General features: G+C 44.1%; 1 protein-coding gene across 1 annotated transcript in view; it reads right to left on the bottom strand.

The window, feature by feature from the left end:
* Positions 1-27,219, bottom strand: part of FCHSD2 (FCH and double SH3 domains 2) — a 201,083-nt gene that overhangs the window by 74,185 nt on the left and 99,679 nt on the right. The window contains exons 7-8 of the mRNA XM_054724870.1: positions 27,134-27,188; positions 26,156-26,284 (exon numbers count right to left, since the gene is read on the bottom strand). Coding sequence (XP_054580845.1) covers positions 26,156-26,284; positions 27,134-27,188 — 184 coding nt within the window. The remainder of the gene's footprint in view (positions 1-26,155; positions 26,285-27,133; positions 27,189-27,219) is intronic.

The following is a 27,219-nucleotide window of genomic DNA, read 5'->3' as shown; positions in this document are numbered from 1 at the left end:
AGTAAGCAAAAAATTTAAAAAATAAATTATTACACATTCACCCAAATCATTGCTCATATTTATCCTATATAATAAAAGGCTAATATGCAAATTGTCCTCAGGAGTTCGACTGACTGGGAGTTCGACCGCTCACTATGACGTGTGTTGACCACTAGAGGGTGACACAGAATGAAGGAAGGCCCCAGCTGCCAGCCGGCAGCCAGCAGCCAGGGGAAGGAAGGCCCCAGCTGGCAGCTGGAAGGCCCAATCGGCCCTGATTGCTGGCCAGGCCTAGGGACCCTACCTGTGCATGAATTTCATGCGCCGGGCCTCTAGTTTAATTATAAAACTCATTTTTTATAAGGTTGCCAGGAAATAGTACTTTTATACACTGCTTTTAGGAGTATAAATTGATATAATCTTTCTAGAAGGCAATGAGTCTATATGAAAAGTATAAAGAAATCTTTATTTTGACCAGTGGATGAATTTTAAAAAGATATCTTAAGAATGTTATCAAAGGGGTGTACAAAGATTTACATAAAATAATCTTTACTACAGATCTATAAAAGCAGAAAAAAGGGGCAAGAAAATTGTTGGCATATTAATGTAATAAAATACTATGTGGTCATTAAAATCACATTTTCAAGTGATATTTAAAGGCAGGAATAGTTCACAATGTATTTTATGTGAAAAAAAGTACTTATGCAAACAAAATTATACCACTTTTTAAGTATGTTTATGTAATAATATATGCACAGAAAAGATGAGAAGGATATGCCAAAATGACAGTAAGAATGGTTTGCTGCTGCATAGTGAAGTTAGAGTTATTTTATCTTTGGGTTTCTCTGTATGTTGTACATTTTCTTTTTTAAAATGAGAGAAAAAGAGTATTGGCTCAACTACAAACATGCTATAGAATGCTATGCTATATGCTTTGCTATTCATTTTATTTTTATTATAGCCATCATAATGGGTGTGAAGTAGTATCTCTCTTTATTAGCATTTCCCTAGTGACTAATGATGGTGAACATATTTTCATGTGCTTATTGACCATTTGTATTATCTCTGGTATAGAAACCAATGCTTCAGCATGGGAAAATATTGATTATAATGAATACTCAGTCATTAGACTTTGCCCAATGAAGTTCAACAACTCTTTTAGAACTTGTCATTATTGCACTCTGCCCCTTAGTGCCAAAAGTTCACCTATGACTTGACTTAAAGCAAGCCATCTTTTCCCTTTGTAAAGTTGTTTAGCCTTTATTCTAATTAATACAGAATTATTATCAAAATAAGTATCTTACAGCGGGATGTTGCTATAACAACAACAAAAAATAATATAGGTGGCATCTGCTAAGCAGTTGAGTAGCAAAACGTGAGAAAACAGATGTTGCAGACTGGGAAGCTGGTAGTGCTCACTATACCACGGCAAAACATCAGGTGGATACTATTGCCTGTGATAACATGAAAAGCAGAAAAGGATTATAGGTTATGCAGTTCTAGGGCAAAGTTTCTCAATCTTGGCACTTTGAGTTATATGTAAAGCACTTTCTACAAGGCTTGATACTTAGTTTAATAAATGCTAGCTGTTGTTGTTATTGTATTATACATTTTTAAAATTTGGGATTGTCATATCTCTCCCCATATTCTCACAGTGTTTGCCTTTGCTAGAATACTTAAAAATCTCCTCCCATACTAAGATCAGATATGTATTTTTTCATGTTTTTCTCTATTACATGTATCTTTCACAAATCTATAACTTGGCCTAATATTATGTAGGGATCAAATTTTTTCTTTTTCTAGAGAGCCTCAACATCATTGCCTTTAAAATCTGTTATTTTCCCACTGATTTGAAATTTGGCTTTTCAGAGATTGTTTATTAGTTCTTAATACCTGGCTGAAATCAATCATACTTGCAGAGGAAATGAGGCCAGAGTTCAATGTAGGAGATAAAGTTCTTACCCCATAAAACTTAGGGAAATTCTAGTTGACAAGAATAGTATAACAAACATACTCTTTCTTTCACTTAAAAGATAACTTTCAGAATCCACACACTGTTGGCCCTCTCAACAGGCACATGTTTATTTTTGGCAGGAACCAAAAAATAAAAATAAAAAAATCCCCAAATCTTCGGTATGTCTCCTGGTCTTACCAAATGAAGATAAAATTAGGGAGGGAGAGCACCCATGAATTTAATGCCTGGAAACTCCCTCCGGCTTTCATTTATATTGGTCTTGCTTGATCACTCAGGTGAAATAACTCTCTCTTCTCTATTTTAACACCAGAAAAATATGAGATCTGTAAGGGAAAACACTAATCTAATATTAGCCTTCAGTATTTTTAGAGCAAAAACAATTGCATACTTTTTGTTTAGTTGTGGTCACCAACTTTTACTATTTTGGTAAGAAAAATTTGGTTAAGATACATAGGAGTTTATTAATATAAACAAGACATTAAATTGTGTTAATTAGTGGAAGAGCAGGAAAGGTGGAAAGAGAAGTGAATATAATATTTAAAGTATACCTACTATATGCCAACCACTTACATAATTCATGAAAAAAACATAGTATTAGTCCTAGGAAGGCTTTCTTTACTTTATATATACATATAAATATATATGTGTATGTGTGTGTGTGCACACACACACACACACACATATACATGTGTGTGTATATATATATTTATATATGTATATGTGTGTATATGTGTATATATATGTATATATGTATATTTATTGATTTCAGAGGGAAGGAAAAGGGAGAGAGAGAGAGAGAGAGAGAAACAACAATGAGAAGAGAGAACCACTGATTGGCTGCCTCCTGCACGCCCTCCATTGGGGACCCAGCCTCCAACCCAGGCATGTGCTCTTGAGTGGAATCAAACCTGGGACCCTGCAGTCCACAGGCCGATGCTCTATTCACTGAGCCGAACCAGCTAGGGCAGGAAGGTTTTTTTGATGGCATTATCTGCTTTTTCTTAAGCCCAATAGCTCACCCTCTCAAGAGCCTTAGCTTACCCTGAAAGAAATAGAACTACTTCTCTACTAGTTTTAATACACTTCAACTTTCAAAATTTTTGTTATTGGAAGTAGAAAGAATAAGAGGAACTTATGAAGTTACTGTACTTCAGTAGAAATTTAAATAAATATGGTATTAGATATTAATAAAATAAAATATGCCAGAAAACTTAAGATGCCTAACAGTCTTGAGTCAGAAAGAAAGGTTAGAGTTGGGGAAGAAGGACACTCTTTGAGAAATGGTCTTGAGAGGGTCTGCCAAGCATTGGAAACTAAGACTGTAAGGTAAACTCCAGACCTCAGAAACATGGCTGGTGATGAGCATACTCCCATCAATTCCACTAATAGGTTCTTTTTCAAAATGTCTTTAATCTCTAATTCTGTTTTCTGAAACATTTATAATCTGAAAGTGAACTTTCTCTCTTAAAGCCAGATAACAGTTTATTTGACACTAATTTCCTTGTAAAACAAGCAAAACATCTATCTAATTTATAGCTATATAAAACAGATATCACTAATATATCACCCACATCAATGTATCAGACATGAAGGCACAAAAAATCATTCAACAAATGTTTATCAAGACTCTACTATGTGGCCCGGCCGGCATGGCTCGGTGGTTGAGCGTTGACCTATGAACCAGGAGGTCACACAGTTCGATTCCTGGTCAGGGCACATGCCCAGGTTGCAGGCTCAATCCCCAGTGTGGGGCGTGCAGGAGACTGCCCGATCGAAGACCTCTCTCATCATTGATGTTTCTCTCTTTCCTTCTACCTTCCTCTCTGAAATCAATAAAAATATTTTTTTAAAAAGAGTCTACTATTTGTTTGACATTATTCTAGGTGATGGGGATACTACATGAGAAACAAAACAGGAGAAACCAAGATGGCGGCATAGGTTAAACACCTAACCTGCAGCCGGGCACAACAATTTCAAAAATACAACTAGAGGTCAGAACGGACATCGTCCAGAACCACAGGAAAGTTGGTGGACTGAAATGCCCACAGCTGGAGGGAAGGAGAAGGCCACGGGGACAGTCGGGGAAGCCGTAAAAGCCTGAGGTATGGAGAAACGGGTGGAGACACGAGCACACGCGCCTGCGGGGAGGATGGAACCGGAGAGGAAGGGGCGGCTGATGACCTGGCCGGAGTTCACTGGCAGGAAGGAGATAAAGGCTCCGGAGTGCGCTGAGCACCGGCTCCGATTGCACTGAACCCCATTCCGGGCGAAACCCTGGGAAACTCACTCACTTTCGCAACTCCGCCGCCCCCGCCGGCCGCCCGGCCCGGGACGCTGGGGACGCCGCCACCGCGGCGGCGCCCGGAGCCCGGCGGCCTCCCAGCACCCGTCCCCGCCACGCAGCCCCCGCGCGCCTGGTGCCGCGGGCCGTGCGCCCCGCACACCGGACGGAGGCCCGGGCGCCCTCTCCGTGCACCTCCCGGCGACGCTAGACTTCAGTAGAGTTGACTCAATTCAAGGGATTAAGAAGTATAAATTGGGGGGACGCCGCGGCGGCGACGTCCGGACCACGGCGATGGCGGTGCCTGGAGCTCGGCGGCCGCCCAGCGCCCGTCCCAGCCGCGCGGCCCTCGCGTGCCTCGTTCCGCGGGACGTGTGCACCGCGCACCGGACGGAGGCCCGGGCGCCCTTTCCGTGCACCTCCCGGCGGCGCTAGACTTCAGTAGAGTTGACTGAAATGAAGGGATTAAGAAGTACAAATTGAGAAGTTTGAAAAAGATGGCGGCGGAGGTTAAAGGCTGTTCTGTTGCCTCGCACCCAGCGAAATCGGAGGGGATGAGGTGTGCCCAGCAATCAGTGTTTGCTGCGCTGGAGTGCGGAACGAAGGGACTTAGATACATGGAAGGCAGAAGGACCAGACTCACAGCCATCGAGGCTCGCAGCACCATGGCCTGTTGGTGCCCTGAGACCCCGCCCCGCCCTGGGACCCGCCCCGCACGTTTTGAAGACCTGCCCCACAAGTCTTGCAGGCACACCTGCGCCCCAAGCAACGGCTTAAGCATGTGGGTGGCCTGCCCTCTGGCAGCGGACCAGATGATCTGCTGTTCTAGTCGGACTGCTCCAGGGCCACTCAGACAGGAGGAAGAAACTACAGTTTTTACTGTAATCCTTGCTGAGTGCCTAAGGCAGTAGCTGATCTACACCCCATTGGAGACCCAGAAACGAGGGCATCTAGTGGTCTGTGGGAGATGACACCAGATTTCAACCACGTGCATAAGGGACACATTCAACGGGAATATTCAGTGAGCGCCAAAGCTTTGCTGCACCAAGACCCGGCCCATAAACGTGTCTCCTGCACAGCAACTCTTCCTTTATAGACAAAGAGCGCCCCCCCAGTGACACCAACAACAATCAAGACTTAACTATACAAAGGAGGACCAAGATGGAGGCATAGGGCGGAAGCCTGATTGTTGCCTACCACAACAACTTTGAGACTACGACAAGAGAGCAGAGCAGACACCATCCAAGACCACCATAGGGCTGGCTGAGTAGATGCTCTACAACTAGAATAAAAGAGGGGTATGTGGGATGATGCTGATGCCGGTGACCCAAAGACCACACTTTAAGAACTACAGCTCAGGCGACACAAAAGAACTATGGCTCAGGCGATACAACAGCGGCCTGGAACGTGCTCGGCGCAGTTCCCCCGGCAGTCTCCGGCTGAGGGGACGGCTCCACTGGCAGCCAAGTACGGACAGACGAGCCCCTATGAGACATAGGGTGGGAGACTCCGCGCTTGCTGACCTCTGAGTCCGTCAAGAATCTCAACGCCCCAGAAGCAGCCAGATGCGCATGCTCGGCGACCGGCCACCGATGCAGACCCAAGGGCCGACGCAGCGACGCCAGACTGGCCCACCGCCATGCACCGGGTGCACCGGAGCTTCGCCGAGCTGCCGCCCGACGAGTTCTGCAGCAGCCATACTGGAGCTCTGGAAGGATGGCCAGGGGAATTGCTGAGGGGGGATTGACCGGCAGGAATTGGGATCGGGAAGACGGGGCCCCGCTGAGACCCGGGTGCGGGCGGGGTTGCGCGCCTCTGGGCTCGGGTGTGGTCACACGCCTCTGGGTATAAGTGAGGCCTCACGTCCCTGGGTCTAGGTGAGGCCACATGCCCCTGGGTCCAGGTGAGGCCGGACTCCGGGTCCGGGTGAGGCCAAGTGCCCCTGGACCCGGATGACGCTGGATCCCGTGCCCGGGCGAGGCCAAGTGCCCCTGGGTCTGGGAGAGCCCACACACCCCTGGGTCCAGGCGAGACCATGTGTCCCTGGATCCGGGTAGGCCGCGTGCACCTAGGCCGGGTGAGCCCAAGTGGCCCTGGGTCTGGGAGAGGCCAAGCGTCCCTGGGTCCGGGTGAGACCATGTGTCCCTGGATCCGGGTGAGGCCTCGTGCACCTAGGCCCGGGTGAGGCCACGTGCCCCTGGGTCTGGGAGAGGCCAAGCGTCCCTGGGTCCGGGCGAGACCATGCGTCCCTGTATCCGGATGAGGCCTCGTGCACCTAGGCCCGGGTGAGCCCAAGTGGCCCTGGGTCTGGGAGAGGCCAAGCGTCCCTGGGTCCGGGTGAGACCATGTGTCCCTGGATCCGGGTGAGGCCTCGTGCACCTAGGCCCGGGTGAGCCCAAGTGGCCCTGGGTCTGGGAGAGGCCAAGCGTCCCTGGGTCCGGGTGAGACCATGTGTCCCTGGATCCGGATGAGGCCTCGTGCACCTAGGCCCGGGTGAGCCCAAGTGGCCCTGGGTCTGGGAGAGGCCAAGCGTCCCTGGGTCCGGGTGAGACCATGCGTCCCTGGATCCGGATGAGGCCTCGTGCACCTAGGCCCGGGTGAGCCCAAGTGGCCCTGGGTCTGGGAGAGGCCAAGTGTCCCTGGGTCCGGGTGAGACCATGTGTCCCAGGATCCGGGTGAGGCCTCGTGCACCTAGGCCCGGGTGAGCCCAAGTGGCCCTGGGTCTGGGAGAGGCCAAGCATCCCTAGGTCCGGATGAGACCATGTGTCCCAGGATCCGGGTGAGGCCTCGTGCACCTAGGCCCGGGTGAGCCCAAGTGGCCCTGGGTCTGGGAGAGGCCAAGCGTCCCTGGGTCCGGGTGAGACCATGTGTCCCTGGATCCGGGTGAGGCCTCGTGCACCTAGGCCCGGGTGAGCCCAAGTGGCCCTGGGTCTGGGAGAGGCCAAGCATCCCTGGGTCCGGGTGAGACCATGTGTCCCAGGATCCGGGTGAGGCCTCGTGCACCTAGGCCCGGGTGAGCCCAAGTGGCCCTGGGTCTGGGAGAGACCAAGCGTCCCTGGGTCCGGGTGAGACCATGTGTCCCAGGATCTGGGTGAGGCCTCGTGCACCTAGGCCCGGGTGAGCCCAAGTGGCCCTGGGTCTGGGAGAGGCCAAGCATCCCTAGGTCCGGGTGAGACCATGTGTCCCAGGATCCGGGTGAGGCCTTGTGCACCTAGGCCCGGGTGAGCCCAAGTGGCCCTGGGTCTGGGAGAGGCCAAGCGTCCCTGGGTCCGGGTGAGACCATGTGTCCCTGGATCCGGGTGAGGCCTCGTGCACCTAGGCCCGGGTGAGCCCAAGTGGCCCTGGGTCGGGGAGAGGCCAAGCGTCCCTGGGTCCGGGTGAGACCATGTGTCCCTGGATCCGGGTGAGGCCTCGTGCACCTAGGCCCGGGTGAGCCCAAGTGGCCCTGGGTCTGGGAGAGGCCAAGCGTCCCTGGGTCCGGGTGAGACCATGTGTCCCTGGATCCGGGTGAGGCCTCGTGCACCTAGGCCCGGGTGAGGCCACGTGCCCCTGGGTCTGGGAGAGGCCAAGCGTCCCTGGGTCCGGGCGAGACCATGCGTCCCTGTATCCGGATGAGGCCTCGTGCACCTAGGCCCGGGTGAGCCCAAGTGGCCCTGGGTCTGGGAGAGGCCAAGCGTCCCTGGGTCCGGGTGAGACCATGTGTCCCTGGATCCGGGTGAGGCCTCGTGCACCTAGGCCCGGGTGAGCCCAAGTGGCCCTGGGTCTGGGAGAGGCCAAGCGTCCCTGGGTCCGGGTGAGACCATGAGTCCCTGGATCCGGATGAGGCCTCGTGCACCTAGGCCCGGGTGAGCCCAAGTGGCCCTGGGTCTGGGAGAGGCCAAGCGTCCCTGGGTCCGGGTGAGACCATGCGTCCCTGGATCCGGATGAGGCCTCGTGCACCTAGGCCCGGGTGAGCCCAAGTGGCCCTGGGTCTGGGAGAGGCCAAGTGTCCCTGGGTCCGGGTGAGACCATGTGTCCCAGGATCCGGGTGAGGCCTCGTGCACCTAGGCCCGGGTGAGCCCAAGTGGCCCTGGGTCTGGGAGAGGCCAAGCATCCCTAGGTCCGGATGAGACCATGTGTCCCAGGATCCGGGTGAGGCCTCGTGCACCTAGGCCCGGGTGAGCCCAAGTGGCCCTGGGTCTGGGAGAGGCCAAGCGTCCCTGGGTCCGGGTGAGACCATGTGTCCCTGGATCCGGGTGAGGCCTCGTGCACCTAGGCCCGGGTGAGCCCAAGTGGCCCTGGGTCTGGGAGAGGCCAAGCATCCCTGGGTCCGGGTGAGACCATGTGTCCCAGGATCCAGGTGAGGCCTCGTGCACCTAGGCCCGGGTGAGCCCAAGTGGCCCTGGGTCTGGGAGAGACCAAGCGTCCCTGGGTCTGGGTGAGACCATGTGTCCCAGGATCTGGGTGAGGCCTCGTGCACCTAGGCCCGGGTGAGCCCAAGTGGCCCTGGGTCTGGGAGAGGCCAAGCATCCCTAGGTCCGGGTGAGACCATGTGTCCCAGGATCCGGGTGAGGCCTTGTGCACCTAGGCCCGGGTGAGCCCAAGTGGCCCTGGGTCTGGGAGAGGCCAAGCGTCCCTGGGTCCGGGTGAGACCATGTGTCCCTGGATCCGGGTGAGGCCTCGTGCACCTAGGCCCGGGTGAGCCCAAGTGGCCCTGGGTCGGGGAGAGGCCAAGCGTCCCTGGGTCCGGGTGAGACCATGTGTCCCTGGATCCGGGTGAGGCCTCGTGCACCTAGGCCCGGGTGAGCCCAAGTGGCCCTGGGTCTGGGAGAGGCCAAGCATCCCTGGGTCCGGGTGAGACCATGTGTCCCAGAATCCGGGTGAGGCCTCGTGCACCTAGGCCCGGGTGAGCCCAAGTGGCCCTGGGTCTGGGAGAGGCCAAGCGTCCCTGGATCCGGGTGAGACCATGCGTCCCTGGATTTGGGTGAGGCCTCGTGCACCTAGGCCCGGGTGAGCCCAAGTGGCCCTGGGTCTGGGAGTGGCCAAACGTTCCTGGGTCTGGGTGAGACCATGTGTCCCTGGATCCGGGTGAGGCCTCGTGCACCTAGGCCGGGGTGAGCCCAAGTGGCCCTGGGTCGGGGAGAGGCCAAGCGTCCCTGGGTCCGGGTGAGACCATGTGTCCCTGGATCCGGGTGAGGCCTCGTGCACCTAGGCCCGGGTGAGCCCAAGTGGCCCTGGGTCTGGGAGAGGCCAAGCGTCCCTGGGTCCGGGTGAGACCATGTGTCCCTGGATCCGGGTGAGGCCTCATGCACCTAGGCCCGGGTGAGCCCAAGTGGCCCTGGGTCTGGGAGAGGCCAAGCGTCCCTGGGTCCGGGTGAGACCATGTGTCCCTGGATCCGGATGAGGCCTCGTGCACCTAGGCCCGGGTGAGCCCAAGTGGCCCTGGGTCTGGGAGAGGCCAAGCGTCCCTGGGTCCGGGTGAGACCATGTGTCCCTGGATCCGGATGAGGCCTCGTGCACCTAGGCCCGGGTGAGCCCAAGTGGCCCTGGGTCTGGGAGTGGCCAAACGTTCCTGGGTCTGGGTGAGACCATGTGTCCCTGGATCCGAGTGAGGCCTCGTGAACCTAGGCCCGGGTGAGGCCACGTGCCCCTGGGTCTGGGAGAGGCCAAGCGTCCCTGGGTCCGGGTGAGACCATGCGTCCCTGGATCCGGATGAGGCCTCGTGCACCTAGGCCCGGGTGAGCCCAAGTGGCCCTGGGTCGGGGAGAGGCCAAGCGTCCCTGGGTCCGGGAGAGACCATGTGTCCCTGGATCCAGGTGAGGCCTTGTGCAACTAAGCCCGGGTGAGGCCACGTGCCCCTGGGTCTGGGAGAGGCCAAGCGTCCCTGGGTACGGGTGAAGCCAGATCCTGGGTCCGGGTGAGGCCGTGCGCCCCTGGATCCATCCGGGTGAGGCTGGGTCCCAGGCCCGGGTGAGACCACGCGCCCCTTGGGTATGGGTGAGGCCACGTGCCCCTTAGTCCAGGTGACGCCGTGCCCCTGTGTTCGGCCGAGACCAAGCCAGAGGGAGTCGGACCTCCATTACCACCATTTGTCCACCATCCAGAGCTGAGGGGTCAGTGCTGACATGTACACATAAGGAACTACTGGACATCGAAATTGGGTCTCAAAAGAACTGTTGGTCCAGGGGGAAGCTCGCTACAGATTGATTCATTTGCCTGTCAGCATAAATATTATTGCTCGTCTCACATTCAGTTCTTATTAGTATATATCTAGTGACATTTGATCTCGTTCATCTAGAGGAAATGATGAACAACATAGACTGAGGAACAAGAACAGAACCAGAAGCAAGGAGGCATCGATCGGACTATCGGGCCTCAGAGGGAGGATAGGGGAGGGTAGGGGGAGGGTGGGGGGAGGGGGAGAGTTCAACCAAAGGACCTGTATGCATGCATATAAGCCTATCCAACGGTTAAGTTCAACAGGGGATTGGGGCATGCGTGGGGAGAGGGGTGGGATGGGAATGGGGGGATGAGGACAAATATGTGACACCTTAATCAATAAAGAAATTAAAAAAATAAAAAAAATAAAAAAAAAAAAAAAAACAAAAAAAAAGAAACACACAAAAAAAAAAAAAAAAAAAAAAAAAAAAAAGAAACAAAACAAAAAAAACCGCAACAGACCCAAACCCCTGCTCTTAAATATAATGTCCGGTTGTAATAAGTGCAATAAACATAACCAAAGATGCCACCTTACATAGGGTCGTCTGGGAAAGCCTTACTAATAAAATCACATTTAACAAAGACCTGAATGAAGTAGGGAGTGGTGAGTTATGTGGATATCTGGGGGAACATCTTGCTCAGGAAATAACAAGGGCAAAGGTCCTCGGGTGAAGTTGCTGCAGAATGGTAATAAGACTAACATGGCAGAATTACAGTGAGGGAAAAGTGATAGACCTTAATAAGAATTCTGACTTTTAAACTGAGTGAGAAGAGAAGCTACCAGTAGGTTTTGAGCAAAGGAATGACATAATCTGAGATTTACATTCTAAAAGAATCACTTTAGCTATTGTGTACAGAACAGATATTGAAGGGTGGAAGCAGAGAGTTAGAAGACTCTTGCTACTGTGCACCTAAGATATAACAATGGTGGCTTGATTTAGAATAGCAGTGGTGGAGGTGTGGGCAAATACTTCTATTTAAAGGTAGAGATGAAGGAATTTACTTGACGGGATGGGTGTGGGGTTTGGAGAGGGGCGAAAAGGATGACACTATGGCTTTTTTCTGGCCTAAGCAATTGCAAGGATGTAGTTGCCATTACTGAGATTAGGAAGATTCAAAAGTAGTAAATTGGGAGGGAAAAATCAAAGGCTGAGTAGGTGGCCAGAGAATCAGGACATGAGTGATATACAAAGAGATTGACCAAGTAAGTAAATATGTTGAAGATAATGGGAGCCAAATCTCTCACTGTCAAAGAAGGGATTTACATACAAATATAGAAAAGAGAAGACTAGAAAGAATCCTGAGGTACTGGACTGGATTGGGACATCTCAATGTGCATTTATGTATATATAGATAGATGAGTAGATACAGAAATATAGCTATATATGTATACACACACACACACACACACACACACACACACACTAGAGGCCCAGTGCACAAAATTCATGCACGGGTAGGGTCCCTAGGCCTGGCCGACGATCAGGGCCAAAAGGGGCCTTCCTTCGTTCGGCGCCGCCCCCTGGTGGTCAGCGCACGTCGTAGCGAGCGATAGAACTCCTAGTCTCCCAGTCAAACTCCCATGGGGACACTTTGCATATTAGCCCCATATATATATATTTCCTAGCTCTGTCCACTGAGAGGGATGAGAAGCAATAATACCCAGCAGCAATGAGCACATCAAGTGCCCAGCTTTCAGTTTCTAAATACTAACTTCCACTAAGATGAAACAGGGATTCTTGAGGAAATGCTTGATTCCAGAATTGCGGTGAGGAAAGTAAATAAAAAGCCTGGAACATATTGCACCAGAGAGGAAATACTCCTAGAATGATGGGAACATTTGTGAAGGACAGGAGCCAATGTGAAGGGACTCCTACTGGTCAAATATAAAGAAATTTGAGCATCATAATAAAAAATAAAAGCAATAAATTTCAATCCAGTGACTAAAATAGAAATCCATAACCATGACAATATAAATAAATGAATGAAAAAATAGGGAAGACTAAAAACTTATTCCTTATCATAGAATGACAACTAATAAATGTAAAAGAAATGATGAAAATATTTCATGATTTGGCAGCCATCATAAAGAATTTCATCAAAGTATGCTAAGGCTGGGAAGGTTTGATGAGGAACAAGATATTCTCATAGTCTCTCCCCGCCCCCCCCCCCCAAATACTTACTATTGCATAAGAAAGAATGATGACTTTACAGTGGAAAAAACCTATTATACACAAAATTGACTAAGATTAACATCACCAGTGGCAGGACAAATTGACATCATGTGCCTCTTGATACAATGTACTGAGAAGAGCACAGCATCATTTCTGAGGTATCTCTGCCAAGAATGCATGACCTGAGATTGGACATGTAGCAATATTGCACAAACCCAGCCTGAGGAATAGCCTACAGCATCAAAGGCTCTTTAAAACTGTCAGTCATGAAAGACAGGAAAAAATGGAAAATCTCTTTCAGACTGAAGGAGACTAAAGAGAAATGACAACTAAATGTTCCTGGACAGGATCTCCAATCAGAAATGTATGGCGTTGGATGGGTACTAGATTTACTGGGGTAATCACTTTATAAGTTACATAAATGTGTAATCACTATATTGTACACACAAAATCAATATAATATTGTATGTCAACTGTAACTGATAAAAAAGATAATGTGCCCAAGCCGGTTTGGCCCATTGGATAGAACATTGGCCTGAAGATTAAAGGGTCCTAGGTTCGATTCTAGTCAAGGGTACATGCCTGGGTTGTGGGCTCGATCTCCAGTAGGGGGCGTGCAGGAGGCAGCCAATCAATGATTCTCTCTCATCATTGATGTTTCTATCTCTATCTCCATCTCCTTTCCTCTCTGAAATCAATAAAATAAAGAAAGAGAGATAATGTTTGAACAGCTGGTAAAATTTGGATTGTGTCTATGGCCTGGATGGTAGTGTTGCACTGATGTTGATTTCCTGATTTGGATGGCTGTAGGTTTGGATGGTTAGGTAGGAGAGTAGCTTTATTTGGGGGACATAAATTCTGGAGCAAAATAATAAAAACATTATAGTGTATAAATATAACTGACTTGTTTCCATCTTTGGAAATAAGAGCACTGGACTAGTCAGTTTCTCAGTTATTTTCCTGCTCTGACACACCTAAACATGACACTGCTTATCAGTATTAGTACCCTTGTACTTGGTGTGTGCATCATGGGTCTCTCTACATATTAGAATCTTGAGGGTGAGCAGATGGAGCACTAGAGCTCACTGAGATTTGAAGGACTAGATGGTCTCTAAGGTTCTGTCAAGACTCTTCACCCACTTCAGTAATTTTAATCTAGTTCAACTGTTACTCTTTCTCTTCCACTTCAAATATTCGGCAGTCCTTGTTCATCAGGAAGGCTCAGTCCCTTCTGAGATTAGCAATGCAGAGTGTCAGTGTAGATCTGTTTCTACAGTTGGTCAGGTGCCACACGAAATGATGAGTCTCCACACAAGGTGGGCCTGGTTTTAACATACTGCAAAGATGGCCACTTCAGAGTACATGCTCCCAATAGCCTTCAGTGTGTTTACTGAAATGAGCAATAAAAGTCTTTAATATTGTATGTCAGACACTGGTTCAAGTGAGATCCAGACAGGTTATGTAAATCAAATGTTGACTGGTAGAGGCAGAACTGTAATTCAAGTTCCTTTGATTCTAAGTTTCCAGGGATGGTTTTTTGTTTTGTTTTGTTTGGTGTCATCATACACCATGACCAAATGGGATTTATTCCTGGGATGCAAGGATGGTGCAATATCCGCAAATCAATAAATGTGATACATCACATAAACAAATTGAGAGATAAAAATCACATAATCATATCAATTGATGAAAAATAAGCATTTGACAAAATTTGAAACCCTTTCTTGATAAAAACTCTCAGCAAAGTGGGAATAAAGGGATCATTCCTCAATATAATAAAAGCCTTATATGACAAACCTACAGCCAATATCATATTCAATGGGCAAAAACTAAACCCATTTCCCCTAAGAACAGACACAAGACAGGGATGCCCACTCTCACCACTCCTGTTCAACATAGTACTGGAAGTGCTAGCCTTAGCAATCAAACAACAAGAAGAAATAAAAGGCATCAAATTGGAAAAGAAGAAGTAAAACTATCATTATTCGCAGGTGACATGACATTGTACATAGAAAACCCTAAAGACTCCATCAAAAAACCACTAGATTTAATAAGTGAATTTGGCAACATAGCAGGATACAAAATTAACACACAGAAATCTATGGGTTTTTTTTATAGATCAATAAGGAATTCACAGAAAGAGAAATAACAAAAACAATCCCATTTACCACTGCACCAAAAAAATTAAGACACCTAGGAATAAAGTTAACTGAGGTAAAAGACCTGTACTCGAAAACTACAGGACATTGAAAAAAGAGATAGAGGAAGACATAAACAAATGAAAGACTATACCGTGTTCATGGATTGGTAGAATCAACATCATTAAAATGTCCATACTACCCAAAGCAACCTATAGATTTAATGCAATCCCCATTAAAATACCAATGGCATATTTCACAGACCTAGAACAAACTCTCCAAAAATTCATATGGAACAAAAAAGACCCCAAGTAGCTGCAGTAATTTTGAGAAAGAAGAACAGAGTTGGAGGGATCACAATACCAGATATCAAGCTATATTACAAAGCCACTGTTCTCAAAATTGCCTGGTACTGGCACAAGAACAGACATATAGACCTAGAAATGGAACAGAACAGAGAACCCAGAAATCGACCCAAGCCATTAAGGTAAGAGCATACAATGGAATCAAGACAGTCTCTTCAATAAAGGGTGCTGGGAAAATTGGACAGATACATGCAAAAGATAAAACTAGACCACTACCTTCACCATACACAAAAATAAACTCAAAATGGATAAAGGACTTAAACGTAAAACGGGAAGCCATAAAAATCTTAGAAGAAGCCATAGGCAGCAAAATAGCAGACATATGTCCTAGCATATCTTTACTATAAAGCTCCTAGGGCAACGGAAACTAAGGAGAAAATAAATCTATGGGACTACATCAAAATGAAAAGTTCCTGGACAGCGAAAGAAACCATAAAAAAAAAAAAAAAAAAAAAAACAAGAAATCCCACTGTATGGAAGAACATATTTGCCAATGTTATATCGATAAAGGCTTAATATCCAAAATTTATAGGGAACTCGCACATCTTAACAAAAGGAAGATAAACAACCCAATAAAAAAAATGGGCAAAGGACTTAGACACTTCTCGAAAGTGGCCATACAGAAGGCCAAGAGACATATGAAAACATGCTCAAAGTCACTAATCATCTGAGAGATGCAAATCAAAACTACAATGAGATACCATCTCACATCTGTCAGAATGGCTATCATCAACAAATCAACAAAGGACAAGGGCTGTCGAGGATGTGGAGAAAAAGGAACCCTCGTGCACTGCTGTTGGGAATGCAGACTGGGGCAGCCACTGTGGAGAACAGTATGGAGTTTCCTCAAACAACTAAAAATGGAACTCCCATTTGACCCAGTAATCCCACTCCTAGGAATATATCCCAAGAAAACAGAAACACCAATCAGAAAGGACATATGCACCCTTACATTCATAGCAGCACAATTTACAATAGCTAAGATCTGGAAACAGCTTAAGTGCCTATCAGCAGATGAGTGGATTAAAAAACTGTGGTACATCTACAAAATGGAATACTATCTATAATAATAAAAGTGTAATATGCTAATTAGTCCTTCAGGATGAAGCTGGGGCTGCAAGGGAAGCCCGGGTCCCGAGAAAAGCCAGTGTTGGCAGCCAAGGGAAGGAAGTCCTACTCTTGCATGAATTTTGTGCATCGGGCCTCTAGTGCTGCTATAAAAAGAAAGAACATTTACCATTTGAAACAGCATGGATGGACATGGAGAGCATTATGCTAAGTGAAATAACCCAGTCGGAGAAAGATAAATATCACATGATCTCACTCATTTGTGGAATTTAATGAACAACATAAATTTATGAACAAAAATAGAGCCAGAGACATAGAAGCATCAATCAGACTGTCAAAAACTTCAGAGGAAAGGCAGGGGAGGGTGGAGGTGGGAGGTAAGAGATCAATCAAAGGACTTGTATGCATGTATCTACACCAGTGGTTGTCAACCTTTCTAATGCCGCGACCTTTTAATACAGTTCCTCATGTTGTGGTGACCCCCAACCATAAAATTATTTTCTTTGCTACTTCATAACTGTAATTTTGCTACTGTTAATGAATCATAATGTAAAATCAAATAAACGTATCCTTGGTAAGGATTAAAAAAATAATAAAAAAATAAAATACACTCTAGATGAAGGTAAGAAAGGCTGTAATAAAAAGAATTTCCAAGATATAAGAAGGCTGAGCCAGAAATTTGGGGCTAAGGCTAAAGAGAGTAAATTGTGGTTAGGGAGAAAGGCACACCTCTCACTTACAATGCGTTCTTACCTTTGATCTAAAGTACTTTGGTAAATTTGCTGTTAATTTTTCCTAATACTTACTTGTGTCAAGAGAATCACAAGTAGCCAAGCATGCTTTATGGAATTATAAACTTAGTTTATAAATTGCCATGGTCAGTTCAGTTTAGTTCACTACTGAGACAGAGCATGTCACATCACTTTCTACTCTATTTCAACTTGGTCTGTAAATGCTGTTTCTCTCTAAGAAGACTAAGCTCTTTGAGGGAAGAGGCTGCATCTGCTTCATCTCTACATCCTAAAGTATCTCATCCATTTAGACAGTCCCTAACAAGTATAATTACTGAAACCCAAGCATTCCATTCAATTACAGACCTTCAATTTTAGTCTAAGAGTTTCTTTTAACTGAAGGTAAAATCAAGGGACCACTGAGGGGTCTCTGAGACTCTTTTAAGGGTCTTGTAAGGGCAAAATTACTTGCATAATAATATTAAGACATTACCTGTCTTTTCCATCCCCATTCACTCAGAACTATAAGATAGTTTTCCAAAGGCCTTGAGAATGCAATTAGTCTATTTGCACTAATTGAGAATGCAATTAGTCTATTTGCACTTATGTATTCTCATGTCCTAAAATTTTCTCAGTTTAAATTTCTAACATAGTAACTATCAATAACTCTTTGGGTCTTTAATAATTTTTTAGAGTAAAAGGGGTTCTGAGAACAAACGTTTGAGAACCATTGGTATAAGCTCCTGATATTCAAAAAAAAGAATGGGAACAATTTATTAAAAAATATATTATATAAACTAAATGATGACTAGATTTATATTTTGACATGTTTTTCTTTAATAATTGTCAAATAAGTACATAAACTTTGAGGATTTTTACATTATTATTTTTTACTAAAAATGTACTTTAATTACATTAAAAACAACAGAGAAATAAACTTAATGTGCCTTCCTACCTGGAAAAGATTATTAAATAAATAGATTTATAATTTAAAAAGATAAAGACAATCACCAGGAACTAAAACACAAATCACACCAGGATGAAGTCATAACAGATCTTCTTATATTATTAATTTATTTTTTAATACTAGAGTTGCTAGATTGTAGAACTGCCATTATACTGGAATATCCTGATTTCAGCAGGCATTGCTGGAAGTGACTCTAGATGAGAGGCCATGTTACATAATGGTTTAAAGAAAGCACACAGGCTGAGTTCAAATTCCAGCTCTATTGCTCACTGCCTACCTGTGTGAACTGGGCAGTTTACTTAACCTTTTTGTGTCTCACTTATCTCTTCTGTAAAATAGAGATATTAACAGTATTTACCATAGAGAGTTGGTAGGTTAGTGAAAGGAGATCATTTAGATCAGTGCCTAGCATATACTAAGTGTTTTATAAGTACTTTTAATTATTATTGTCCTTTTTTATCACTTATAATATTTCCAATACTTAGAACAGTACTAGGCAAAAAGCAAACATGCAATAAAATTTCTTGAATTAATAAATGAATAATCATTTTTATTAATAGTGATAATGATAACCACTTTCCCATTTACTGTATGCTTGCTATATGTTAGGCAAAGTAGTAAGTATTTAATATACATTTACCGCATTTACTATTCCCTAAAGCAATTTGGGACACTTAGCAGTCCCATTTTACAGATGAGTTAATTGAGACTTACAAAAGGGAAATAATTTGCTCAAGGTTTCAAACTATTAAATGATAGAGCCAACAGTATGACTTACTCTAAAAGATTTGCTTACTCTAAAACTTCTCCTCTTTAACCATTATGTTATACTTACTTGTGAATAAGACTGAAAAAATGCAGATGAAAAAACTGTGTGGTTAACGATTTCTCAGTTGTTGAATAACAGTGGTTAATTAAAAGACGGGTAAACTTGGAAGTAAATTTTAGTAGCCAAGAAAGCACACACAGGGTTCTATCCATTTCAATGATTTTATCTAATCCATGGAAAAATAAATAGAAGGAAAGATTATCAAGTTTATAAATGATAAAAGATGGAGAGCACGCTCAATATTGTGAAGGACAGAATCAGGATTCAAATATATATTTCCAAAGATTGGAATGATGGAACAGAAATTAGTACTGGCATAAGAAATACAAAATATTCCTTGGGGAATCTATCTAAATACTTGTATTTAAATACTGACCCAATCTTGCTTTTTAGAATAATTAAAACAGGAGAATTTTTCATTGTGAATTTTACTTTACAAATAAATTCTCTCAGAATTTATGACATTCACTTTATTTTTTTTCTTTTCTTTTTTTAAATTTTTAATAAATCTTTATTGTTCAGATTATTACAGTTGTTCCTCTTCCCTACCCTCCCATAGCTCCCCTCCACCCGGTTCCCCCCCCAGCCCCCCCCCCCCCCCGCACTGTCCTCATCCATAGGTATACGATTTTTGTCGTCTCTTCCCTCACCCCCCACACTCCTTTCCCCCGAGAATTGTCAATCCACTCCTTTTCTATGCCCCTGATTCTATTATATTCACCAGTTTATTCTGTTCATCAGAATTTTTATTCACTTGATTTTTAGATTCACTTGTTGATAGATATGTATTTGTTGTTCATAATTTTTATCTTTACCTTTTTCTTCTTCTTCCTCTTCTTAAAGAATACCTTTCAGCATTTCATATAATACTGGTTTGGTGGTGATGAACTCCTTTAGCTTTTTCTTATCTGTGAAGCTCTTTATCTGACCTTCAATTCTGAATGATAGCTTTGCTGGGTAAAGTAATCTTGGTTGTAGGTTCTTGCTATTCATCACTTTGAATATCTCTTGCCACTCCCTTCTGGCCTGCATAGTTTCTGTTGAGCAATCAGCTGACAGTCATATGGGTACTCCCTTGTAGGTAACTAACTTTTTCTCTTGCTGCTTTTAATATTCTCTTGTCTTTTGCTCTTGGCATTTTAATTATGATGTGTCTTGGTGTGGGCCTCTTTGGATTCTTCTTGTTTGGGGTTTTCTGCGATTCCTGGACTTATAAGTCTATTTCTTTCACCAGGTAGGGGAAGTTTTCTGTCATTATTTCTTCAAATAGGTTTTCAATATCTTGCTCTCTCTCTCTTCTGGCACCCCCATAATTCGGATGTTGGTACGTTTGAAGTTGTCCCAGAGGCTCCTTACACTATCTTCATATTTTTGGATTCTTTTTGCTTTTCTGGTTTTTTGCTTCTTCGTATTTCAAATCTTTGACTTGATTCTTGCGTTCCTCTAGTCTGCTGTTGGATCTCTGAATATTATTCTTTATTTCAGTCAGTGTATGCTTAATTTCCTGTTGGTCCTTTTTCATATCCTCAAGGGTCTTGCTAAATTTCTCAGCCATTTCTAGAAAATTCTTGAAAAACCTTATAACCGTGGTTTTGAAATCCATATCCAGTAGTTTGCTTTCCTCCATTTCTGTCATTTGTGACCTGTTTCTTTGTTTCCACATTTTGGCTGCTTCCCTGTGTTGATGGAGTGGCTTTGTGTGCTAGGTGTCCTATAGGGCCTAGTGGCTCAGCCTCCCCAATTACCTGAGGTGGACACTCTTGGTGCACCCCTTTGTGGGCTGTGTGCACAGTCTTGTTGTAGTTAAGCCTTGATTGTTGTTGGTATCACTGGGAGGAATTGACCTCTGGGCCAATTGGCTGTGAGTATCAGCTGTGTCTACGATGGGAGTACTTCTGTGCTGGAGACACCCTTATGGGGAAAGACTTGCTTTAGTGGGGCTTTGGTGCTCACTGAGTCTGCCCCCTGAGTGTGTCCCTTATGGATCTGAGGAGTTGTAATCTGGATGGTTCCACTCTGACTACTGGGTACACTGGCTTTTGGATCTCTATGGAGGTGCTAATTTAGCCTCTGCCTGAGGCTACCCTGAAGGAGCTACGGAGAGATCTGCAGATTCCTCTTCTTTGTTTGGGGTTTGGAGGTGCCCAGACGAGGCCCAGCTGTGAAGCAATGCAAGCTGCTGTGGGGCCTTGGCCCTTCTTTTGGATGTTCTGGGTCTCTCTGACCCAGCTGCAGTTTTTAGGTAATTTTAGATTGCAAAGGGCCAGGCCATTCATATGCAAAAGCCTCTGCACACAGCTTGGGTGGGACGGGGTCTCAGGGTATCAACAGGGCAGAGCAAACAGCTATGGCTGATCCTCAGCCCTGCCCTAAGAGGCCCCAGGTCTCAGTGTCCCACGGTAATCGCTGCAAGCACCTCTGAGAGAAATCCGCCCTCGAGTTCTGCCCAATGCCAGACAGTCCAGTTTCTCCCAGTATGAGTCTGGGTCCCCAGAGTCTCACCCAGAACTGGAGTACAGAGCAGTCGGGAGCTTGTCTCCCACCCAATTGCGTCCTCAGTCGCCAGCCATTTCCGCGCATGTGCCTCCGTACCTCTGCACTTTACTTCCGCACCTCCTCTAAGTCTCAGTGTGCTTTTCTCTTTCCTTCTAGTTGTAGAATTTCCACTCAGCCAGCCTTCCTGTGGTTCTGGATGATGTCTGTTTTGCCTTTTAGTTGTAGTTTTGAAGTGGTTGTGAGAGGCAGCAATTTCAGGTGTTTACCTAAGCCGCCATCTTGGTTTCTCACCGACATTCACTTTATACTACTGCTTATTATATTATCTTTTACTATCAAGAAAATTGGAGTGCTATGAAAAGAACACAGCGTGATATCTAGGAAAGAACACAGGCTTTAAAGTCACAGAGACCTGGACATAAGTCCTGGCTATTACACATATTAGCTGAATCTCACTAAACATCTGCTATCTGATCTGTATAAAAACAGGGCTAGTATTTAGCTTAAAAGATATCATAAAAACTAAATAAAATAATGTATTTAAATCAAGGAAATAACATATTTAAAAGTACCTAACAAGTTAGATACCTAAACAGTTGCTCCACTCACACTCCCAAGCATTTAAGGCCTCTTCTACACTCTTCCCCCAACTCTAAAAAACACACACTATTTATTTAAAATATCAATAGAATTTCTGTTATGTAAAAAGACAATGTATAACATACTATATACCAAGCTTCAAAATTAACAAAAACACTTTTTTGTTAATTACTTCATTTGCTCCTCACAGAACCCAAAGGAGACAAAATAGTGCCGAATTATTCCCCATTTAACAAGGGAAGAGGAAACAGGCCTGACAAGCTAGTTCACATAAAGAGCTAATGGCACTGGCTCTGATGGCAGAGTCCTGCCAGAGTTAAATCCAGGCTTTGTCATAATTTCCTCATTTGTAAAATGGGAATAATTCATCCTGTGAAGATTAAAATAAGTTTGGTTATTCGTTCATTCATTCGTTCAATAATAGTAAAGACATTTAACACACATTATACAAGGTAGCTAGGATAAATTCTCAAATGACATAGACACAATCACTGTTCACATGGAATGTGTACAGTTAAGTGGGAGATAAGGTATCTGTCACATAATCACACAGATACACATAAAACTACAACTGTGTTAAGCACTTCAATTTATTAGATGATCGGACTGTGTGGGAGATAGAACCAGGTTAAGGAGCTCCATGGGAGTCTTCCTCAGAGAATGACACAAGAGGAGACCTGGAGAAGTAATGAAGGGAGCAAAGAGGGGGTTTGACCAGCCTAAGAGGACAGAGTTAAGGATACTGACATTAGGGTTTTCCCTACAAAGGTCCACCAGAACACCCTATTATGAAGCTTAAAGTTGCTAAAAACAGTCTAAAACAGAGATTATGCAGGGAGAAGAAAAATTTTAAAATAAATCCCTTTATTGATACTATCAGAATTAAAAAGATAAGATAAAGCACAAAAACCTGCTTTATATACAAAAGGAATATTCAAGAAACAAAAAACAACAACAACTGGATATTAAAACCATGTAGACAAAACCTAAAACACTTACGAAGAGTTGCACCAAGTTGAAGTCTCCAAGATAGTAGTGCACAATGACAAAGAAGGAAAATAAGAGAAAAAAGAAATATAAAGAATTAGGCCAGGATATCCCACATCTTAATAACAGGAGTTTCAGAAAAAGAAAACAAAAAGGGAGAATTAATAAAAGAATCAAAGGTCATACTGAGGATATTTCATAAGCTTCTAAAAAAAATTCATCAGATACAAAGAATCAAGAACCAGATGGTTTTGGATTCTCAATACCTAAACAGGAAACAAGAAAACAACAGAGTATTGACTTAAATATCTGAATAAAAATGGTTTTCAATCTTTAATTCTATACCCAAGTATTAGCAGAAAGTAATTACATTTTCATTAACATAGTATCTCAAAAACTTAGCTCTCATGTTCACTCTCTCAAGAAGGTACTGGAGGAGATATTCCCCAAAATAGAGTAAACCCAAGAGAAAAGAAGACACGTGATACAGAAAACTGAAGAGCCAACAGAGGAAAGAGGCAAAGGAAGACCTGAGAATAATTCCATTGCAGTGGACACAGGAGGGCAATTAATCCAGATTAGGGAAGCGCAACACAAAAGACAGACCTAATGAGGGCCATCATCACCAAATTCTCATCAACTGTTAACCTAAAAATAAAGAAAGATAAGGAGAAAATAGAATTATCAATTGTTTTTATTCTGAGAGGGCAAGAGGGGACGAGATATTATCCAAAAGATCATCTTTGAAAAGGAGGAATAACTGCTATTGTGACTCTTTGGAGTCTTGAACACAGATGGAGGCAGGTAATGAGACAATAATGGAGTTCTTCCTTTTAATGGCTTCTAGTTTCTCTGTAAACTAGAGTCCTGGTGCACGAAATACGTGCACAGGGGGGGGGTGTCCCTCAGCTCGGGCTGCACACTCTCGCAATCCAAGACCCCTTGGGGGATGTCTGACTGCCAGTTTAGGCCCAATCCTGCAGGGAGGATTGGGTTTAAACTGCCAGTCGGACATCCCTCTCACAATCCAGGACTGCTGGCTCCTAACCGCTCTTCTACCTGCCTGCCTGATTGCCCCTAACCACTCTGCCTGCCTGCCTGATTGCCCCTAACCACTTTGCCTGCCTGCCTGATCGCCCCTAACTGCCTCTGCCTTGGCCCCCTGCTGCCAAGGCTTCATCCAGAAGGACATCTGGAATGACATCCAGAAGGTCGTTTGGCTGTCTGGTCTAATTAGCATATTACGCTTTTATTATTATAGATTAGGAAGAAAGACCACATGCTACATGTGAAAGAAAGGGTAAGTTTGAGGTTTGAAGAGAAGGAAAAAGGCTGAAATAACTGTTAAAAATAGGAGGGAAAGTTAACTAGGGAAATATAGTAGGAAATCTGAGCAGTGTTAAGGGTCCATTTGAGACGGGTTCCACATTAATTTATGATCATGAATCTGTTGTCAAAAGATCTTCTTCAGTAGTATTTAGCTACTTAGAGGCAGATACAAAGAGGTTATCTGAGTTCATCTAGAGTTGGGATTTCATTTCATTTCACTTATAAGCTAGAGTGTTATTTAAATAATGTATTATGAACTCTAATCAGGAAAACGAGAAAGGATAATATACCTAAAGTGATTAAGATAATTCCGGGGTGACATCAAGCATTATAAAAAGAAAGATAGCTATTATTATTACTAACCAAGGTCCTCTAGCTGTAAGTGATTTTATTATTCTAATTGGTAATCATTTCTATCTCTCTCTTACCAGATTGAGCTCTTTGAGGATAAGGAGAGTGTCTTACTCATCTTTGCTTCTTCCCAAAGTCTAGTTCAGTAGCTACCATACTATAAACGAATATTAAATGTGTATGATTAAATTAATGAATCAAATCTTGGGCATCCAAGCTATTCACATAAATTTTTTTAAAAAGATTCTAGCTAGGGCAGTGGTCGGCAAACTCATTAGTCAACAGAGCCAAATATCAACAGTGCAACGATTGAAATTTCTTTTGAGAGCCAAATTTTTTAAACTTAAACTTCTTCTAATGCCACTTCTTCAAAATAGACTCACCCAGGCGGTGGTATTTTGTGGAAGAGCCACACTCAAGCGGCCAAAGAGCCACATGTGGCTCGCGAGCCGCGGTTTGCCGACCATGGAGCTAGGGCATTATAACCTTAACAACAATTCAAAAACTAGACATTTTCAAGAAAGGCACTAAAGGGCCAGCCACTCCACTGTCACTTCAATGACAGAAACTTACTAAGAGGCTAACAGCATGATTAATGGGAGTTTTCCAATACTGCAGACGATAGAATTAGCATGAGAAAGAAAATGAATTAACATGCACAACATGAAAATTAAGATATACTTTCTTATTTTTTTAGGAATAAGAACTGCCTCTATTTTTATCACTTCAGTACCCTATAACATTTCATGGAATGAATAATCTGAAGCAAAACCTACCCAAATGCTGATCAAATACATACATGCATGAGAGCAGACTGGGCCCATTAACCCTTTTTTTTTTTTTTTTTTTTGGCAGAGAGCAAATACCTAAAATAATACTGTACCTTTCTTTCCTGGTTTATCAAAGGCCATACATAGGATTTTAAGTAAGAGAACTTTTTTGGCTGTAGATTCAATTTAAAGAATCATAAAAGATTTTGTTTTTGCTTAAACTAATATAATGTTCATTTTAAAGTATTCAAAAAGGAAAAATACAGTTAACAGCTTTGATTTAATAGTAAAAGGATACAGAAAATCATAATCTTAAGTGAAACCTGTACTATATAATAAAAAGCTAATATGCAAATTGTTCCCTTGACTGGGAGTTTGACTGGGAGTTTGACCAGGGGACAGGGCGGCCCCTCCCCCCGGCCGGTCCGGCTGGATTGGCGAGGGCCAGCAGGACCCCACCCGTGCATGAATTCGTGCACCGGGCCAATGGTCTTTAATAAATAGGTTGTTTGAACCATATTATAATGGGAGGCCAAATCTCCAGTTGGTCCTTGTACGTCTGAAGCACTATGTAAGATACTAAAGCACCCAATAAGATACTAAAATGCCTAAACCTCTAGGTACATTTCATGGAATAATTTATATATTAATAACCTTTATACAGTAAATATCTGCTACTACTAGGGAATAATACAATCCTTTACTATGATTTTGCTTTAAACATGTTCATACACTAAAAATTAATTCAGAATTACCTAAAACAGAGATTACCCAAACAATATCAAGTATATTCCAACAAAATGCAAAGCAGCCTGGATGCTATTCTACAGACTCAATCCCATGTATTAAACACCCAATTCATCAGTTATTTTTGTCTTTAATGAAACCAATTACCACAGATATTAAGGCTGTTTTACCTTCATAATGTTAACTAAATCTGTTTGATAGTAGCGATCCTGGTGTGCATTTGCTGCTGCTAATGTAAGAAGATAATCATTCCTTGCGTGGGTAGCTTTGGAATTACACTCAGATCGCCGGGCTTTTAACTAAAACATAATACAAGAACAAAAATCAGTGCAAACTGGTATTACAGTGCAAAACATTACGTCTCTTAGTTGGCAATTAATGGCTCCTCAACAAGAGTAAAGGTCACGTGCAGAAACATTTATATGCATACAAAACTGTTCAACACTATTGAGGAAATAAGCAGAACTGTTGCATATGGTAAGAGTGTTGTTCAAATATTTGTTATTTACACTTAACATACTTCCAAAGCTTTTTAGAGAACTTTAAAGTATTTTGTGTGTTTTATCCAAATGGGAAAATAAAGGTTCCCAAATTAAGTACCTTATTGTTATTGTCAAAGACATGAGTAACTCTGTTGGAGTTAGAAAATTGTTTTTAAAAATTCAATACTACTACTGTGCCAAAAGAACTGCATGCCCGATGGGAGCCTGGCCACTAAGCTTACCTATCAAGTACTTCACCCCTGAGGGTCCCACAGGAAAAAAACCACTTGCATGTGGCCCAGAATTTCTGCTCAGGGTATACATATCAATGAAGTGGATTTTATAGAGCTTTCTAAAGCCCGTGGACTAAGTCTCTTGTACTAAGAATTAAAAACAAGGATGCCTAAGCAGATCAAGTACCTATCTGTAAAGCAATCTTGAGAAGCAAACACTGTCCAAAGTGTTGACACCTGGGTGAAATCCGCCCCCGCCCCCCCACCCCCCGACTGAACTGGGAAGAAAAGCTTTTCCCAAAGTTAATGACTTTAAAACACTTCCCTAAATTAGTTGAAAATAATTGACCTCCATCATCAAAAGACACAATTCTTTCATTTTATTTTTAAGATAAGGTTTCTCAATTGTGAAATACAGTTTTCAAAAACTCACCTTCACACTTGCCTTCTGTAAACTGATTCTTGATTGGAAAAGACTAAGTTTAGATCTGTTATAAAAAACAGAAAAGTATGGTTAAT

This window comes from Eptesicus fuscus, chromosome 13, assembly GCF_027574615.1.
Source record: "Eptesicus fuscus isolate TK198812 chromosome 13, DD_ASM_mEF_20220401, whole genome shotgun sequence".
NCBI lineage: Eukaryota > Metazoa > Chordata > Mammalia > Chiroptera > Vespertilionidae > Eptesicus > Eptesicus fuscus.
This window is presented reverse-complemented; position numbering and strand designations above follow the sequence as displayed.